Source organism: Lepisma saccharinum, chromosome 1 (assembly GCF_977018435.1).
Source record: "Lepisma saccharinum chromosome 1, izLepSacc3.1, whole genome shotgun sequence".
In the NCBI taxonomy this organism is placed as follows: domain Eukaryota; kingdom Metazoa; phylum Arthropoda; class Insecta; order Zygentoma; family Lepismatidae; genus Lepisma; species Lepisma saccharinum.
This window is the reverse complement of record NC_139229.1, coordinates 89,203,190-89,217,500: the sequence shown is the minus strand read 5'-3', so window position 1 is coordinate 89,217,500 and position 14,311 is coordinate 89,203,190. Positions and strand designations below refer to the sequence as shown.

At 35.2% G+C, this 14,311-nt stretch overlaps 1 protein-coding gene across 1 annotated transcript; it reads left to right on the top strand.

The window, feature by feature from the left end:
* Positions 1-76: 76 nt before the first annotated feature.
* LOC145997464 (uncharacterized) lies at positions 77-13,564 on the top strand. The gene is made up of 4 exons (XM_083134544.1): positions 77-468; positions 3,090-3,267; positions 6,010-6,191; positions 7,008-13,564. The coding sequence occupies exons 1-4, from the start codon at positions 316-318 to the stop codon at positions 7,185-7,187; spliced, it is 693 nt and encodes a 230-aa protein (XP_082990670.1). The 5' UTR covers positions 77-315; the 3' UTR covers positions 7,188-13,564.
* The last annotated feature ends 747 nt before the right edge of the window (positions 13,565-14,311 follow it).

Below are 14,311 nucleotides of genomic sequence, written 5' to 3'. Positions count from 1 at the left end.
TCTGTTCCTATTAATTTGTTTATTAATATGGCGACATGTTTGTTTTTGTTCAGAATGAAACACTGAACAATTTACATAAACAGGAAATGGTAAAATCGCCTCTGTAAAGGTACCGGAGGGGGAGCATGTGCACAAAGTGAATAATAGTAGCAATAATAATAGTCCTAATAATGAAAATGGGTTGATTATTTGCGTGTTAAAATCTCGCTACAACTTGAATACAAGTGAATGGGTGACTTGAAAGTGACTTTGGTTGTGCGACGCAAGTTAATTTGAAAATACTTTATCCCTTACAGACAGCCACCAAAGGAAGTCATGGAATCTTCATTTTGGGCGTCAAAATTAGCTCGGTCTCTGCTAATTTTTGGGTCTGGAATTGCACTAAGTGCTTTTACGTATGCAGCGATTCAGTATTGGAAGAGGAGAGATTCCAAAAGTGTAGACGAAGGATTTGAGGATGTATCCAAAGTAAGTACTACTGGTCGTCAAATTGTCAGGTTTAATCAATCCTCACTGAACTAATTGACGGACAATGTGAAACTGAATACTATCTTTTGCAGTGAATTGTCGGTTGCAGCAAGTGTGTTCGAAATTGATACATCCGAATTTGTCTTTTGAATGTCCATAACTGATCTAGGAAAAGTGCAAGGCACATACTGAATTTTTTACGTGATCGGGAACTGGTAGGGGCGCCGACTTGTCAACATTATTGGGGGGTTATGATCACTGAAATAAATTAATGAATAACTCTCTCCCTCCTTTTTTAAAGTTTTTGCCTCAGTGTTCGGAATCTCGTAAAAGCCCATGAATTCTTCAAAAATATTAACATTTTCATTTACAGTTCGAATGCAAAATTACAATTAGGAGCGATTTTACAATACCGGGAATTTCTCCATTTTGTTTGAAATTCGGCATACTCTCTAAATTAGGGCTCCTAATCACGAATCTGAAGTTAAAATTTTGCACTCATGTGTCAAACTTGCAAAATAAGAGGGTCAGTCATCGCAACCGACAATGCACAATTGCTCATTATTTATCGCAAGATTTTCTGTTTCGAATACTTAAAGAACGAAATATATATATATTCCTGATATTACTACGACCCTAAAATTTAACCTAACCTAGCCTAACCTAACCACGCGCCAATGGTCCGTGGGGCTAGCCATAATTCAGGAATTTCTATACGTGAGCGCCAAATTTTAAGTGCAGATTCGTGATTAGGAAACCCAATTTAGTAAGTATCCGAAATTTCAAACAAATTGGAGAAATTCCCTGTATTATTAAATTATACCAACTATCAAAGCCGGGAATTGTCTGTAACTCATTTATTCTGTAATTGTTGACATTCGTACTTACTTATTCTGCATTGCGAAAGAACAGGGGATTTCACTTTTTTTTTTTAACGAAATTTGTATTGTCAACATATCGAGTAATTAATGTTCTTTCTTTTCTCGCTTCCTGAACACTCAAAATGGCGGGCAAATCTTGACTGGCGTTGTGTTTCAAACGGCAAAGCAGTGTTTCAACCTTCTTAACAGAAAAATTCCCGCATAGCCCCAGAACCATTTGGGATAGTATGACCATCTACGAAAAGCCACAAAAACCATTCTGGATCATACATCCATCCACAAATAGCCCCAAAAACCATTCACGATAGCCCCACGCACTATCATGGTAAGGTCAGGTTAGGTTGGGCAATATAGTGAAAATACTGTGTGTTTGGGAACACTTGCCGGGGGATTACGTCATCAGATGCTCGCAACATCCGGTTCAAGTACATGGATGGAAATGCAAGCAACAGCTTTCGTGCATCGGCCGGACATTATTATAGAAAAATACATAAATTAGCGGCCACATTCATTGAAAAATGCGAGAAAACACTTCTACGACCTTCCAAAATTACACAGAAACTCAATTCCATAAGTTCCTGTAAATTTGAAGAAATCTGATTCCCGGTTTTGATAGTTCTACCAATATCTGCTACCACGGAGCGCAAAACAGATATCCCCAATATAAAAATGATCTCGTTCTGAATGTCATGTGAGAGGCATTTGTAGCCCAAACGTCACATCCACTCTCGTAGTTCATGCACATCTTGTTTTGAAACTCTTTTTAGTCAAAATGTTAACAATACTCATATTTATATATTTAGTATATAGTAATAAGTCATGTGTTTTTCTGTCTCAGGTCATATACTCCCCCAAAGGTGATGGTTTAGCAGTGTCAGCCCCCAAAGTTGATGGTCTAGAACATTTCAAATGTGTATTTAAAGTTAAGTTCATGTGGCACAATTCAGAGTAAACTTTACAAGAGAAGCAAAATAATACATTAGATTCTCTTAAGCAAAATTATTTGGGGGGCTCGAGCCCCTCCAAGCCCCATGGAGTCTGCACCTATGGGGACTGGTAATTAGAGTCTGATTCCGATTGTGTAGTTGTGATTGAACACATTTGTTCAATGTATCTAATTCTACATACAACTAAACAGTGAACATGTTTTCTTATTTACTGCATCGTTTGTGCAGAGCGAATTTTCCATCCCACTCCCATATTTTTATGCTAGTGGGTTAAGCGGGTCAGGGTTGATGTTCTTAGTATTAAATGACACTCCTATGAGCTTAACAATGTTGCTATTTATGAATATTTATAAGTTAGGTTTCTTATGTTTGTTTACATTTATTCAGTATTTCCAGATTTTCCTTCACATCTTGCATGTTTTCCATGCAAAATGGATGCTTCAGACAGGGTGGCCCTTGAGTGTGGTCCCTTCAAACTGACTCTTAAAATCATTTCCAGTATTTATCCTCTGTACAGCTTTAACTTTTGACTGGTATTGCAGTTTTTGGTTGTGTCAGCACACAAATAAAGCATATTGATGTTTTATTCTTCCAATATCTCTGGATTGTGTTTCAATTTTACCTACATAGACCGCAGAATTGCTTAACAGTAAATTAGATCAGAAATAGTTCCTGCATGTTTCAATGAACTATTTTAGTAGTTCCAAGAAGACAAGAAGTGATATGTTTGAAGATGTGACAAATCTGAAAGAGTTTCCATAATTTCCACATTGTTTTCCTTTCTATTTTACAGCTTGAAGAGAGTCCTGAGAGAAGGATCCTTGTTCTGGGACTGGAAGGTTGTGGGAAAAGCAGTTTACTGCAACAGATCACATCAGGGTCTTGCAAGAACCACCAGGAGATACGACCTACGGAAGGGTTTAATGTCACTTGTCTTCATAATGGAGGACTTTCTCTTAACATCTGGGAAAGTAAGTAGATATTATTGAAATAGCTCCTTTCTGTGTGCTGTTAAAGGGTTCTGGATTTTTTTACATTATTTTTATTTAGCATATGGCACACACACTGGCAGTGGTGCGAAATTTTTTTGGGGTTGGGACAACATTTTATACCAATTCTATATATCTTCACTCAAAAATGGGGGGGGGGGGGATTGTTTCCTTTGATTGACTTGTTACCGATTTTTAGTTATGGTTATTATGTACAGTTTTCATACCTGTGTGTGGGTGATCGTGGTGATAGGGTTGAAATGAAAAATCACCTCTTTATGTCTTTGGAAAAGGGGAGGGACGTGCTGTTCCCATTAATGCAAGGTTAGTCAAGCAGACAAACTGCTAAGAATAAGGTTCAGTAAACTAACAGTTTTGTACATTTTGTTACCAAATATGAAAATGAGCCTACAGTACCTAAAGTAAACATATATTGTTTCTTAAAGATGTCTGTATTATATTGTTCTGCAAATTTTGTGTGACCAAAATAATTAAGAGTAAATAATTTGGCATAAAGGAGGGTGGGGCGAATGTTCTACCTTTTGTGCATCATAGGCCTTGGGGGGATGATCACCACTGCACTCTGATATATTTGTTTTTATTTCTAATATATTTTAACTGCATCGAACATTTAACATCGTGTATTTAAGTAGCCACAATCAGCAAGGGTGTGCTGAGTGAACCCCCCCACCCACCCCAATGTGTTTGAAGAAATAGTAGGGTAAGGTGGGGTAAGAGTATATCTTGGGAGGAGGGATTAAATTGGTTAGTGAAAAAAAAATATGTTTATGTGATAAATCACACTATATATTGTTACTAAAATTTCCGCCTAACTTTCAAACATTTTTCATAAATAAGGCACGTAAAAGCTATTAATAGAATAGCTATTCATTCCAATGTATTAACAGTATGAAATGCAACAAAAAGAGGCATGTGATGTGAAGTGTTTCCCAAAGGGTAAAATGTACAATATTACATAAAAAATAACAACAATTGTTACTAATTTATTATTTCTAGAAATCAGTTGGTAATTTCGAGTGCCTGCATGACCAACACACAATATAAAATTTCAATCAAAGTAATATATACTCTGAATGAGAAAAAAATATTTAGCATGACTAACATTATAACTACACTTGTGCCAGGGCCGGAATGCGACACCGGGCAAAATCCCAGGATGCCATCCCAGTGCCCTTCCGAAAACACACATTTGGCATCCACTTTTTCCCCAACTGCTCACAATTGGGCATCCTGTTGATAAAATTTGCCACCACTCTCTTGGCAGTCCCAGTCTGGCCCCGACTCTTGTGTTATTCTTACAGACCCATCTCCTTACTCTCTCCTCTGTCCATCATCAGTGAAAAAATAATCAAAGACAGGCTATATAAATTTGTTTCTTCGTGCTTAAGCTCAAATCAACATGATTTTCTTTCTGGTAGCTCCGGTCTTACAAACCTCTCTGGTTTTCTCTCACATGCTATGAAATGTATTTCAAACAATTCACAATTATATGTAATATACTTTGATCTGGCCAAAGCTTTTGATACTGTTAGTCATCGTCTTCCAATACACAAAGTATGCAATAGATTTATTCAACATCCGTGGCAAATTTCTAATCCTGCTCACATATTATCTTAGCAATTGCCAACAACATGTCGTTCTTCCAGGTACTGTATCTCACTTCCTTCCCATCCTCGCCAGAGTTCCACAGGGTAGTCTTCTAAGATCTCTCTTATTCATATTATTCGTCGACTATCTCACAGCTTCCTCTAGTAATTACCTTCTTTTTACAGATGACTGCAAACCTTTCAGAGACATCTGCACTTTCAATGATACTCATCTTCTCCAGCATGACATAAGAATATTTACTTCCTTGGTCTGACATGGGACCTCACATTACAAGTGTACTGCTCTCACTATCTCCCTCAAAAAGAATCTGTTAAAAGTCATCTTACTCTGTCTGTGGTAATAACATCAAAGCAGTATCCTCTCACAAAGACCTTGGCATTGTGTTCGAACAAAAGCTCAGGCACCACAAAAATGACTATGCATCTCTGGGGTTTACTGTATCATTTCACGGAAATTAGTGACATCTCAGCCCTCACCTTATACTTCAAGTCATTCATTTCCCCAATAATAGAATACTACTCTCCAGTCTGGTCCATGGCATGACCCATGCAGCTTTCTAGAATCGATTCAGCCTTCCACTTTTTCCTAGCTATAGTTCACTACAGGGTTCCCTAATTGCACAATTTTTCAAAACCACATCTCCTGTCCTATCTACACTTACAGACTCCTTATCAGCACCCTTTGCAGAATGACTTCAATTATATATTCAAAAGTGTCGATGGCAAAATCTGCTGCAACACGCTCCTTCAGGAATTCCAGTTTCGAGTGCCTATGCACACAGAATATCTCTCTTCTACAGACTTCCCATCAAGTGTTCACTGCCTTTTGGTTTTGAATCAAGAAAAAAAATGTGCCATCTTGACTTACTTTTGTTATTTTTTTTTCTCATTGTTGACAATTGCAGCGTAAAATGGCCAATTACAGCACGTATCTGGAATTATATCAATAAATAAATAAATTAAGATAGAAATTGATTTCGTGAATCATTACTCTGCTCTACTATTGTGTATTTTTACAATTGCTGGATGAACAAGTGTTTAAAACCTGAGGTGTATAATAATCATAACAACTGTTAATTTTTCTCCCTTCTCACAGTTGGAGGGAATGATAGCGTGAGACGCTATTGGGGAAACTTCCTCCAAGACACAGATCTCTTGGTGTTTGTGGTGGATGCTGCAGACACTCACGTTCTGCCACATGCAGTTTCGGAAGTGAAGGCTCTCTTAGGAGATGAGAGGTTGGCCAAAGTACCAGTGCTTGTCCTAGCCAACAAGCAGGTGAGTTGAATGCAAATTTGATGCAAGGAAGATCATAATTTATGCTTGGTAGGGAGAAATATGATGGTTCTCTGGTCAAAGATAAATGTATTATTATTATTTCGGTGTTGACCCTGTGAACCCCCTCAAGAATTATGTTTTTTCAGATTTCTATATTTTATGTAATACAAAATTGGTTTCACTGTTTGAAGAAGACAAACAACAGATATATTTGATGTGAAAGTATGGCCCGCGTAAGTAAAAACCTGACATTTTGCAGAACTTTTTGCCCCTTTTTAATAGTAAAAACAGTTTGTATGCCTGATGTTAAGTTGTTATCCTGGAAGACAGGAGCATTTATGTGATGTGCATCACAAAGATGTAGGGTAAAGGGCGGCAAACCCATGGTCATCCAGAATGGCAAGGTATCAGTTTACAGTATCAAAAACAGTTCCAGACCATCATAGTACTATCAAGATGCGATCTGTTAGGCTGGAAAAAGAAACATTGGGTTGAATAATATTTTGTCCGGGGTTTGTATATTTGTCATGTAATTTGAGTTATCAATATGTGAGGATTTGTTCTGCTTTTTGACAGACCATATTGTCATGCGAGAACCAGATGCTTTTTGGTTTTATTCAATGTATCTCATCTGAAGAGCTCTATTGTCACGTATCCCCAATGTACTGACTTTCAGACATGTTCCTAAGAATGCATTATTTCCTGTAAATTTAATAAATTGAAGTTACGTTCATCAAGTCCTCACATAATAATATATATATTCTTCGTATCACATAGTTAAAATTCACTTCTTTAAACCAATAATTTTGTTTCCAGGACAAACCAGGTGCATTATTGCCAGAGAAAGTGGCTGATGTCCTCGATTTGGGGAGCATACCTTCATCAAAACACAAATTCAAGGTAATTGCCACTCAGGCACCACCAGGCACTATGACGCGCCACTCGTCGATCGCTGAAGTGGAACATGCACTGCTCACCATGAGCGGCAGCAATTAAGCTGTGCATTTCTTGTTTAGATTAGGTCTACAACAAGCTGTAAATTCATATTTGGGCTATTTCCATGACTGATACAGCTTTCTTTTTATGTATATATACATAAAGATATTTTGCCAAAGAGCAAAACCAATGTGAAGACTGAAGTTTGTAAAGACATTCCACCACAAGGTTTGCTGAAGCAAGTTGATGCTATTTTTTAGGTGAGATGTTATTGGCAGAGAATCTTTATTAAGTGCTGAAGTTATTTAAAAATCAAGCATAGGTACATACAAGAATGGTATATGAAACTGCACTCGTAACAAATTCAAACTTTACATTTTTAAGCTATTTTGTAAGTATATATTGTCACTAAGATTTCATTCATGTATATGTAACAAATATTATGTCTTGTTATGTATGCACGGTAGTTGTTTGCAAATACTAAATACTGTATTACTGGATGAGTTGTTTGTTATTTTATGGCAGATGTCCCTCCCCATCTTTTGATGATGCTCTGGATACAGGCTTCAAGTGATAGGAGACTAATTAATTATATGGAGTTCATGATAAAATTTTAGTAGCTTCAATTAAACTTGTCGGTTACTGCACAGAATCTCCAAAACTATTATGATAAAGCATACTGCGTTATCATATTTTTCACCAGAAGAGTTTAGTAAAGCCAAAAGATATGAAAAATTGTCTTCCTCAATGTACATATATATATACACTCCATATTGAGTTGCCACACACTATCTTTAACATTGAGTATGTTCTTCGCCACCTGTGGGTTTTAGTATGCAATAGACATAATATGAAAGGGCAAAGATTCTTTCAGAATATTTTTTTAACTGCAATGTAGTGTGTTGTAAACATTTTTGTCAGTGCTTTTTAAGGGTCCTTAAAATTGGTCCAATTTAATTTTTTTTTTGCATGCTGTCCCACATTGCTTGCTTCCCAAGTGGTTGAAAATGATTACAATGAGATAGCTTCAAAACCCCTCCTTTTCATTGCGTGGCTTATATCTCATTAAGGCTCGGCTGACGCCAAGGCAGCTATTGTCAAAAAATCCCCCCCCCCCACCAATCTGGTAATTGCTGATGGGGGACGGAATATGATTTTTAATACTGAGTGTGGCTCAGCCATCACCCCAAGGTGTTAACAAAATGCCTAATTTTGGCACTAAATTTTCCTTACCTTATACCTCCATGCTACTTCGGATACAGGCAATGCCTCGAGAGTTTATAAATTCATTTCAGTGAATAAACCCCTGAACTCTGTAATCAATAAATTGAAAGAAGCTAATGTAATCTCTCCCTTCAGTCACTTTTATTTTTTATAATATATATAAAGTTTTCTTAATTTTAAAAAGTCATGACACTTTACATCATTTCATAAATAGATTACATTTCATAACTTGTAAAAATAACCAAATATCACTGTGCTTTATAACTACATGTACCATAGCCAAAAGACCGATTATATTTCCGAGTATATTTTGGATTTAATACATTCATTGTGTCTTCACAGTATCTGTGATACAACAAAGTAAAGAAGTTGTGATTATTGATAATACTTATGAGAATTAATAAAATACTGTGTAGGGATAGTATGATTGGAGTAAATTTGTTACAGTATTATATTTTGGGAAACTCAACCTTTTGATATACATGATTACTATACAGTATTCATCATGAGAGTTACATTTCTTTGCCAAGCCTTGGGCCTGCTTTAGACAGAAGCATTTCCTTTAAAAGTTTTGATTCCAAAATTTTATTCCTTTTTTTGTAGCACACAGCACTTTACATGCAAGCATTTCACATAGCATTGTGGTGAGCAATTGTGATGTGAAATGTGCAGAGCATGTTAGTAAATACAGCACAATAGGCATACAAGTTATGCTGTTTACTGTTTTCATTCAATAACTAATAGAGGAAAACATGTAAATTAAAAGAGGAAATGTTATTTAATTGAAGATATATTGTGTAACACTAGGATTCTACACATTTTCTTTGTAACGTTAAATCTCTCCTACATATTGAGATATTTCTGTCCAGAAGCCAGTGCTGGGTGTTTACAATTGAAAAAGCTAATTTATTCTTCCATGTGTGTATTGTATGTGCTATAAAGTATGTATTTACGCAGCACCATTGATTTGTACCTAATACCTTTTTATAAGAAATGTTATTCATCTTGGTTAAATAGTTATCTGCTTTTAAAGATGTGAAGTGATAACGCTGTTTACACCTCACTCAGTTGCCATTGCATCAGAACTCGTGACCGCTTGTGATTGTTTTGCTACGGAAATATGACCGATTCTACCCTTGAGGAATGCCATAAGATGTTTCACTCTATGTGGCAGAATTTTGGTCATGCCACAAATGTTAAGGAAAATGCTTTTGTCTAAAGCTGGACTTAAGGCTTGGCTGGACCTTTAGCCGACACCAGGGCAGCTTTTTTCAAACTTTCCTCTCCTTTTGAAAAACTGCTATGATATTCCAAAATCTGAAACATTACATCAGCTTGGAATTTCTTCAAGAGCCTTGACATGGATCTTTGCTTTCTCTGTTGCCTAGATATTCTCAATAGTTTCGTGGCTGCGTAACTCTTATTAAACTATTGATAACATCTAAAGTGTAAATCACCAACCCTGAGACCTTCTGTAAACAAACAGTCTCACCGATTTGATGTATCACTCCGCGTCAGCTGATTCATGACCTCAATCATCTGCTATTGCACTCATAGTTTGCTGCACCTATTCATTTTATATAAAAGCCTCTGAATGTGAGAACCCGCTCTCAAAACATCAGACGAATATGCAGCACCATACATTGTTACTTTCCCGGTCATTCTCTCTTTCATAACCCTTAAAACTGCAGACACAGACAGAACGTTACATAAATATTGAGTAGAATCTGTTTCTCACCCCTTTTCAAAGGCTGTCCTTGCTCGGAGAACATTGAGACCTTCCCGCACGCATAGAACTCGCCATGTTATTTTTTCTAAGGACAAATCGGGCAATATTACTAAGTGGCACTACTTTCTTGCTATTCACATGATTATTTTTAGGAAATAACCAATGTTATAAAATATCATTATGTACACAAATCTCTAAGCTCATTGAAAGTTACAATGCATTTTCCTACAAAATGTTCGCACTTATCTTGCCGTACCATGTCACCAAGTTATTTTACGAAGTGCACTATATTTGGCAGAACAAAAATCGTTAATAGGATGCTTGCCAAAGTTTCCAACCACAATAAATTTACCAACTTTCTTTGTCTTGTTTTGATCATCATCATCAATATAGTTATTTTATTTACATAAAATCTACAAACAAATTTCAAATACACTCTATTTTGTCTAAAAAAATGCAATGATTCCTGGTGCAAAGAGTTAACCATAAAGGTGAAGCAAAAAGTACAAAGGAAAGAGCATTGGGTTTAAAGTGAGACATCATTTGCGGCAGCATATCCCATACTACAAATTGGCTGTTGTTTTACCTTACGTAATGAATCCTGTAACAACACTGGATTTTCGTGTGGATCATTTTACTTCTACGAGTTTGCAATGCTTTCTGCATGCACGTGGTTTTGTTTACAGAAGGACTCAGGGTTGGTGATTTGAACTTTAAGACAACAGCGAAAGAAAATCACATGAATGCTCTAGAAGGAATTCCAACCTTATGCAATGTTTCAGATTTTGGAATATCATAGCGGTTTTCCAAAAGGAGAGGAAAATTCGAAAAAAGCTGCCGTGGCGTCAGCCAAAGGTCGAATCGAGCGTTAGGCATTTAACTTGTGGTGTCTTACTTAGGTTCTGGTTGTGTGGTCGTATTCATGACACACTAGGGTTGTAAGAAACCCTTTGAGGGTCAATGGGATTGTTACAACCCAGAAGCATCCAAGTACACAAGTACTTATAGTAAAATAGAAAATAACACACTAAAGATAAATTTCTTCCTTACTCAAAAGATGTTACCCCTTTTCTACACTGGGATCATTCTGTAACGTTAGTCAACTTTCTTCTTCTTCCAAGATACCCACTACCAATTCTTTCAGATTATTTAATATTGTATACACAAGATTCTCCACATCCATTTCTTGCTATTTTAAGAAATAAGTTTAGTCGATCAAGAGTGAAACATGTTCCCATATGAATTTCATCAATGATTTTCATTTGGTTTTTTTTAAAACATTAAAAAAACAATTTCTTGCATGGATTCGTCCAAAATGCCATAATGCTGTCTGAATTCCTGCAGGGTGAATAATTTAATTTCTTTGTTAATTTTGAATTACTTTTAACAATGAACCTACCACATCAGAGATCCAGTTAGCCTTAAAATCACAGTGGTCGTGCCATGCACAAGCATCCTTTGCAGTTGGGGAAGTCCTTGTAGAATTGTGTGTAATATAACTTAAGTACCAAGATTTCTTCTTCTTCTTCTTTTTTTTTTTAACTATTCGAAACTGAATATTCTATTACATATTACAGGAACACAGTAATTTGATTAAACGACGACTCTTGTATAGAAAGTAATCAAAATGGTGGTTACAAGTTTTAAGTGACATGAAATTAGCTGTCTACTCTTTTTGTTTTGTATCATAATATTTTGTATGTTTATTTCAGTTTATATTTATTGATACAGAATCTAATACACTTAAAAGTGCTGGATGTTGAAGTATTTCTTTTCTTTAACCAAATATATAAGTATTATTCTGTTTTGCGTAAGTTTGAGATATATTGTTACTCTTGGTGTTGATGGTTATGTATTATTTTGTAACGAACTTTTCTTGCAGCACTTTATTAGTAGAAAACTATTACCATTGTGATTCATGTTTTATTTGTGTAAGTTATTAGATCTAAGAAATATTAAATTTACTTAAAGTTCAGTACCTTATGTAAAATTGTTTCATCCCTCTTTCAATGATTTTTTTTTTATGATTGAAAATTGATGTAAAGAATAACCAATTTGTGTACATTCTGTTGAAGTTTTACTTTAAGTACAATGAATGTATAAATAGCAGACAAATATTCGGCCTGGGAATGTTTTTTTTTAAAAAAAATCCTTTTACTGTTCAAGACATTGTATCGCAACTTTCAGAGTAAAATAGTCACTTGAAATTGTGCCTAAATATGTTTCTCTAAATTATAATATACAGTGTTGTCCAAATTATTGGACTTATTGTAAATAAGAAGCACATTTCATTGTTTTGAAAGTGTTCTAACTAAATAGATTTGACGATTATAACTTTTTATGGGATTAAACTGCTGGTTTGATGTCATGTAAGTTTGTTTCCCACAATCCTTTCTTTTACTGTGTCCGAAATCCTTTCTTTTACTGTGTCCGAAGAATAGGTGGCAACACGATTCTTTGCACATTTGCAAGGAACAATACGTACATTGTTTACCCTGTTATTTATGCTATTTGTATGGTTATAACAAAGGAAATAATATTAATTCTGATTGATGTAAGGGTGTTCTCTATTTGTATCTCCGGAGAAACATGTAATTTCATAAATCACGTGGTTTGAAGTTTAGAAAGAAGAGGGAAAAGAAATTGTACACAAACAATGATTAAAATGGGCTCAAATAGCATAAAAGGTGGTCATACGAAGTACTTGCAGTGTGCATGACAATGTGTATCACAAAACATTAAACCTGTCAATTTTTTCTACATAAAGTGAGTTTATCTGTTTCATTTTTTCAACTTACGAGTCCAATAATTTGGCCAGTATTCAAATTCATCAACAAGAACCTCTTCATTCAAATGGCTTTGTAAATTAACAGTGGTTTACCATTTATCAAAAGTGTATCATACTGCAAGGTGTTGATAAAAATATTGTATTACTTTTTCCTCATAATATAACTTCATATTAAATTTCTTCCTCCAAACAAAAAAGTGCAATGATATTTCCAAATTTTGAGCTGTTGTAATCAGACAAATGCAGTAGTATTTGAGGTGATAATTTTCTAATCAAAATACCTCATATGTGAATTTGTTCAGTGCTACAGTATGTATTTCTTAAAATCAAGAAAATAGAATAGCATAAAAACAGATCAACATAATGTTTCAAAGTAATGCTTTGATTGAAGCTAAACATTCTTAATCATGATGTATGTGTAACTCCAAATTGATCTGAAAATACATTTTGCAAGTTGTACCGGAGTCGAATAATGACTTGTAATAAGTGAAAATTTAATTTTGAGGCGCAAAATAAAATACTATATTTTAACAGCAAAATGATTAAAATTTTGGACTTAACCTAATGATTCATCACTGATACACTTAGTTGGTTGTGCACTTAAAAGTCTAGTTTTTTTTTTTTCATTTTAAAAACTGCTCTGTACAATGTTTAAATAATGGAATTGAATTTATTTGTACTTTGCTTATAATAAACAGCAATGGTATCAGAAGTGCCTGTTTCCTCTCTTGCAGTAGAAATTTAATATGAACCTTAATTTTGACATTATCAGATGTTTGGTCTACCAGTTCCTGTGAAGAGGAATGACACACATCATCTTTTTTACCTCTTCCTGCAAGAATTTAAAAACAAAAATCTTCACAAGGCAGAAACATCTTTGTGGAAATTTCAGCAAAAAATTCAGGCTCAACTAGGGCTTGACCCTGGGTCATATCATGCCATTGCTCTACCAAGACAACCCTGGCTCCACCTGATTTTTTGCTGTGTCTGCATTACCTGGATGGAATTGTCTGACAGTTCTACTGCAACGGAATGTGTTCCTTTTGAAACAGTTGACGTAGACGTATCATGGTTACTTCCAGCACAGAGAAGTAACAGCAATAGGTAGATGATATTACAGACTGAGAAAAAGATCGTAATCTACACACACACATTTAGTACACACTATTATGTGATATACATATACGTTATTAATTATAAAGGTAAATTACTACATATTTAAAAATTCATTATTATTATTAATTACGTATAAAGGAATTGATTTGTTTTTTTATATCAGATATTTATAAAGTAGCAAACTAATTCCTTTACTAACTGGTTAAAGATGTTAATAAATTATGAAATAGTTCAAACAGGATTATTGTGTAAGTTTTATGTAGTTTTTCTTTGTATTAATATAAATAAGAAAGTGTGGGGCATTACCCCACACCCCCTGCCCCTATA

Bases quoted from the DNA above. Each gene is read 5' to 3' on its own strand.
- LOC145997464 (XM_083134544.1), top strand. From the start codon at position 316: ATGGAATCTTCATTTTGGGCGTCAAAATTAGCTCGGTCTCTGCTAATT. The intron at 469-3,089 runs GTAAGTACTACT...TCTATTTTACAG, and splicing joins GATTTGAGGATGTATCCAAA to CTTGAAGAGAGTCCTGAGAG. The intron at 3,268-6,009 runs GTAAGTAGATAT...CCCTTCTCACAG, and splicing joins TTCTCTTAACATCTGGGAAA to TTGGAGGGAATGATAGCGTG.